General features: G+C 39.1%; 1 protein-coding gene across 1 annotated transcript in view; it reads left to right on the top strand.

Moving 5' to 3' along the window:
- The first annotated feature begins 1,273 nt into the window (after positions 1-1,273).
- The window catches only part of LOC144497764 (uncharacterized), a 214,950-nt gene continuing 210,223 nt past the window's right edge, over positions 1,274-6,000 (top strand). Inside the window, exon 1 of the mRNA XM_078219203.1 lies at positions 1,274-1,355. Coding sequence (XP_078075329.1) covers positions 1,289-1,355 — 67 coding nt within the window. The 5' untranslated portion in view covers positions 1,274-1,288. The remainder of the gene's footprint in view (positions 1,356-6,000) is intronic.

Genomic DNA, 6,000 nt, shown 5'->3' with positions numbered 1-6,000 from the left:
TATAGTCCAAGGTCAAGCTTATACTAAAGTTTTGGTATCTGCAAGCTGAAGTATCCAGCTCTCAGATGATCGTGATCACAGAAAAGCAAATACTTTGTCTACTCCATGGATGTTGTTAAAATTGACGCTTTGTTACAGGGATGTTACTTTCATGCAAAACGACAAACATTTTCTCTAACTGTAGCATTATATTGGCTCTTTATAAGCCTAGTCAGTTCAAAACATCCATACCAATACCATTGGCTAGATTTTGCCAACCCAATGAAGATGGACTTGGAGGCAGAAAAGCTGGTAAAATGGGGGAGGGAAGCATGACATCTTCCCACTGCCACAGCATATTGCCTGCGACAAATCCTCAGTGGAAAAATAATCAATAGGTCTTTCTATCCTTTTGTTGTCTTCTTGTAACAGTACAGCACCAATGCCCACATCACTCGCACCAATGGCCACCTTGAATTGCTTTGCATAATTCGGTATACAAAGAACAAAGAAAAGTACAGCCCATGAACAGGCCCTTTGGCCCTCCAAGCCTGTGCTGATCATGATGCCGTAGCTAAACTTTAAAAAAAAAATTGGAGCGGCGGTCAACACAGTTTTCATATTGTCAAAGACATCCTGCCATTCAGCTGTCCACTGAAACTTCCTGTAGTTTTTCAGCATTTCAGTCAGTGCAGGGCAAATAAAATGAAAATAAGCTCTCGACTCCTTACCCCTCACACCGCACCACCCCCGCCCCTCACAGACACACATTCCTCATGCTCATCCATGCCAACCCATGCCAGCTCATGCTCAGGGAGAGTCGCGATAGGCTGGATGCCAGTCACGAATCCTGCTAAAGGCTGATATCTCCCAGCCCGCTCTGCTACTCAAGCAGTGCAGCGGGCGGGAAATTTGCTCCTAACATAACTCTTCCACTTCGGAAAAGCAAGGGGAAAAGTGTAGGAAATTGGGGAACTAAATTGAATATTGCATTGTCTGATGCATAGAGTATTAAAACTTTTTTCTGTATATTTTACAATCTAAAATTTAGTTATTAGTGAATGATTATGAATGATTTCTGAGCAAATGTCCTAACCGTTGTACCAATAAGCATCTAATTTTTAAAACCTAAAATCATGATATTTCTTTTCTCTTGCAGCCCTCAGCAGAAGTGAGTGAAATGTGCTGTCTGGGATAAAAGTGTCTGGTCAACTGGTACCTATTATCACAGAATAGTTATAAATGAACCTGGTTGCGATATTGTATCTGCGTGTGCACAGTGTGTGAAGAGGACATAGTATTAACTAGGATGTCAACGGAGTCAGAAATTCAACAGGTTGTCAGAGCCAACACGAGAAAGGAATCCAAAAAGAAAGGTAGGCGGTCATTGTTGTTGCCTGTTCATACGGCCTCTGTATTAATAAATATTCCTCAGTGTAGTAATTTATGAACTGCATTAATAAATCCACCATGTTTCAGAATAAAATTACTCTGTCACTCTTGCAATAGTTGCATTTTAGAAATGGTCTTCTGGTTTTATTGTAGCATGTATTTTGCCTGGAGTGTACCCTTCTCAATTAGGGTGGTAGTGGGACTAATTGACTTCAGTTCTTCTACTCTTGAAGTTAGAGAGAAAATAGTCAGATATTCGCCCCTGATTGATATCCAGCACTGAGAAGTACATGTGCAGTTGTTGGATGAGGTCATGATTACACTCAGCTAGGATGAGTCCTCCTCAGTTGATGAACCACCCAGTACTCGAATTGTGGTCTCACGCATGAGAAGTAGAGAGTTGAATAATGTATTGAAAGTCTGCTGGAATCTTTGGTGTCATTACTCAATTTGAGTACATGTCCTCAAGAGAGGAAAGGGATAATATTTGAAAATAAAAACAATTCCATCCTGTATCATGAGTCAATTTGCACTCATACCATATATGTTTTTCTGAAAATGTATTTATAGATTTAATGTAATTGTCTTTAAACATGATTGTTAGTTTTTGTTTAAATCCAAATGGGGAAAAGATCAAGTCATAAATCCAAAGAGCTGTTTTGATCACGTTTATCATGTTCTTTTAACAGCTGTCCACAAAATCTTATTCAATGTTATCCCAATTTAAAGAAAGATTCGATGGCTATGAACTTTAGAATTGATTTGAACTTACCGTGATTGATAGGAATGGAGGGAAGGGAGCAGTTAAAAGGAAAGCAGCTCAATTTCCCCTTCTGTTACCATCAATCCGAAAGCTGTTCGCTTTGACATAGGACGAAGTACCCACCTGAATCTGGCAGGAGTTTATTAATAAATACAAATGAGAAAAAGTCTTATTCAATAAGAAATCATTATTAAGGATACAGCTGATGGTAAATGCCAAGCTGTTCAAATCCCAGATGCAAAACTTGAAACAACTGCCCTCACATTTGCGTTTGCAATTTGTAGAGCATGAGGAGAGGTTTTCAAATCCAGAAATTATGTCCCTAACTACTTGTGATGATTTTATAGTAGAGTAAATGTTTATTAAGAAGTAGAAAATGAACTAAAACAAAATGGAATTATAGTTAGATATGGCAATGATTTCACACAGTATCAATGCTTTAAAACTGGTCTGCAACATGCTCTCTCCATATAATCTCTCTGAAAGCTTTATGGCTGTTTACACTCTTATAGCACCTATATTTATGGTTACTAATTATATTTAAAGTGGTTTTTGAGTGAATAAGAAGAATGTTGCGTATTTGGAACTGAACTGAAACAGTTAGAAATTAGAGTTGAGCAGTGGTATAGTCCAGTTCAGTCTTTCTTTTCCACTCTTGGATGTTCCATGTTTTTATATCAAAGTCATGATAAAGCATCTGCAGTCACGTCTCCTCATCCTGCCACGCATATAATCTTCAAATTAAATGGTTGTAATACTAAGCTCTATCTAAACAGTCTTGCATTTTTATTTTTAAACTTCTCCAGAAATTTCAGTGGATTATGGTCAGTGTAACAATTTTCTCTGATGAATTGCTGGCAACACAAATGTTAAATGTTAAAATGTTGTAATGCCAAAACCAAACTCAATATCTCCTTCTTGATGGTTGAATATTACCTTTGATGAATATTTAATTTTCTGGAAAAATAACCAATAGGTCTTTCTATCCTTTCATCATCCTCTTGTAACAGTACAGCACCAACGCCCACATCACTCGCACCAATGGCCACCTTCAATTACTTTGCATAATTCGGTGTCTCCAAAACTGGTGAGGTGATCAATGCTGATTTCTGATTGTCAAAGGCCTCCTGCCATTCAGGTGTCCACTGAAATTTCCTGTGTTTTTTCAGTAGTTCAGTCAGTGGAACAACCACACTGCTTACATTTGGCATGAATTTCCTGTAGAAACCACTCATGGCTCGGAATCTCAGCACTTTTCTTCTCATTGATAGTATTGGGAACCCCCCAATAACGTTTGTTTTTGCATACCAGGGGGCCATTTGTCTATGTCTAATCATATGGCTTAAGAACGTGACTTGAGCTTTCACGAATTCACTTTTAGCCAAGTTTACCACTAAGCCCGCATTGGTGGTAAACTTTAAATGTTCTAAATGCTTCTTCCACATGAGTTCTCACTACTTAGGGAAGTGAAATTTTCAATTCTTCCAAATGATCATTTCTCTCAAAGAGTTATATGTTTGGTTTATTTTGAATGCTCTGATTAAAGTTACCTGTTCAAGTTACTTTGTTTGATTCTTTCAAATTCTATGTACGTTTGTCCTGATTCCTTCCTCAGATTCTTAAACTTCTGTCTGTAGGTCTCTAACTATTACCCATTGAACAATATTTAAACATCAGAAGAAACCACTCTAATTTCTAACTTATCACAGTTTCAAATCCAAATAAGCAACATTCTTTTACTCATTCTACTCACTCTGTCAATACTTCACCTCTGACACATTGCATATCTTCTCCTTTGAATTGCAGCAACCCATTTAAATATATTCCTGTTCTGTAAACATCCTTACTAAATTACGCTACATACATGTTTAAGTCCTGCCAAGCATATTACCATATCAAACTACAATATAGATTAACACACTCACTTTGCCCCTTGCTTTAATTACTACTCACATGCCCCATCAGTTTAAAAAATTCACAAATATTACCAGAAAAATATTACAATTTCTTAGGTTCCTGACACGTTTTCTTGACCCTACACAATGATCAATAGGTAAATAAGGATTTGGATGGAGTAATGGGTTAGTGCTTTTTTTCTTGATATTAAAATTCAGAATTTAAATGCAGTCAAATTGATGGATAAATGTCTCTTGATTGCTTCTGATGGTTTTGAGGTCTAAGAAATGATTTTGAGGCAAAACGTCTCAGCCCAGCTCCTTCTGTTTTTTGGAAATATGGCATAGAATTAGTTGTAATATAGCACTCCAAACGTCAATCTCCATTTCTTTATTAATGTTCAGAATAAAAACAGATTATTTCCCTGGGATACACTGACCTTCAAAATATGTTTTATTTTCAGAATGTATGGTTGACAGCAGAAGTATGCAGGGTCATATTATTTATACTGTCTGAAATGTCAGCATTTGGAATTTCTGCCCTAGCCTGAGGTTTGTCGCTCACTGTTGTGCAGTGGTGTTCTTGGCCACGGGTGGTATTTTTAAAACAAGTGGAATAATGATTGATTGTGTTAGCCAATGAATGCATCGGAGATGGTCAGCACTTGTGATTTTAAAATGATGTTCAATGGGGGATTGTCCAATCAACTCCAAACTTGTGGGGCAGGATCTTCCACTGAGGATTAGGACTAAATGCATGCAGTCCCAAAGCTGGACTATGTCAGGAATAGTCATCTGACAAATTTTTGTCAGATTGGCGAATGAATAGTCAGAGGGCACACTTCCCAGCCAACTAATGACAACAGGTGGGCTCCTGATGCTTCAATGTCAATAGTAGCCCTGCAACAGTGAAAGAGCTGCAGATAGGAGAGGGCACCTCAAGATGGAGGTGCCATCTCAGTACTTTTAACATTTATAATTTTTTTTTAAAATGACCACAGCTGCCCTTGTGAAGGGAGAGGTTAATTTAAAAGCAATCTGGAGTCGTGGGCCCCATGGACTGCTGCCAGGAGGCCACTTCCTTTCTCTGGCTGTGTTTCAGCCACATCCAGTCAGCGCAGGAGCGGGGTCTTAATGGTGGATTCCAGGCCCGACTTGGCCTCCTGGAAAATGAGTGAAAGCCTGGACTATGTTGGGGAACCAGCACATCAGCCGGCAGAGGGAAATTCCACACCAGTCCACCCCTGTTCCTGCCCCTGGTATCACTGCATGCAATCTTTCTTTTATTGGATATATTGTCAGGACATCATCAAAATTTAACAAATTCATCAAGAGTAGTAATTAAATGAAATTATAAAAGAATTAATGCTGAGGGACATAGGGAATTCCACAGTACTGAGATACTAAGAAAGAATGTGTGAAGGCGTATGATGATCTGAAATCGATTGAATTCAAGGAAGAGGAGAGTGTAGAAAAATAGTACATCTTTTCAACGTCAATTCACAGAAATCTACTTCTGGAAATTTCCTTTACTATCTAATGGGTTTAGGCCAATGGACAAATGAATGATCTAAAGAAAATGTCAGTTTAACAGTCTGGATAGAGGGTATGAATCACATCCACTGTGACAGCAGTTTATTATATCAATCACATGAAAGACATGGGTATGCAGACAGCTGCATTAACCTTGAGCTGATGAATTCTCACAATGAGGAGATGTGGCACGGTGGCACAGTGGTTAGCACTGTTGCCCCACAGCAACAGGGACCCGGGTTCAATTCCGGCCTCTGTCTGTGTGGAGTTTGCACATTCTCCCCGTGTCGCCGTGGGTTTCCTCCAGGTGCTCCGGTTTCCTCCCACACACCAAAGATGAGCAGGTAAGGTGGATTGGTCATGCTAAATTGCCCCTTAGTGTCAGGAGGACTAGCAAGGTGAATACGTGGGGTTACGGGGAAAGGGCCTGGGTGAGAT

This window comes from Mustelus asterias, chromosome 8 (assembly GCF_964213995.1).
Source record: "Mustelus asterias chromosome 8, sMusAst1.hap1.1, whole genome shotgun sequence".
In the NCBI taxonomy this organism is placed as follows: Eukaryota; Metazoa; Chordata; class Chondrichthyes; order Carcharhiniformes; family Triakidae; genus Mustelus; species Mustelus asterias.
The sequence above is the reverse complement of the archived record's forward strand: the minus strand, read 5'-3'. Positions and strand labels throughout refer to the sequence as shown.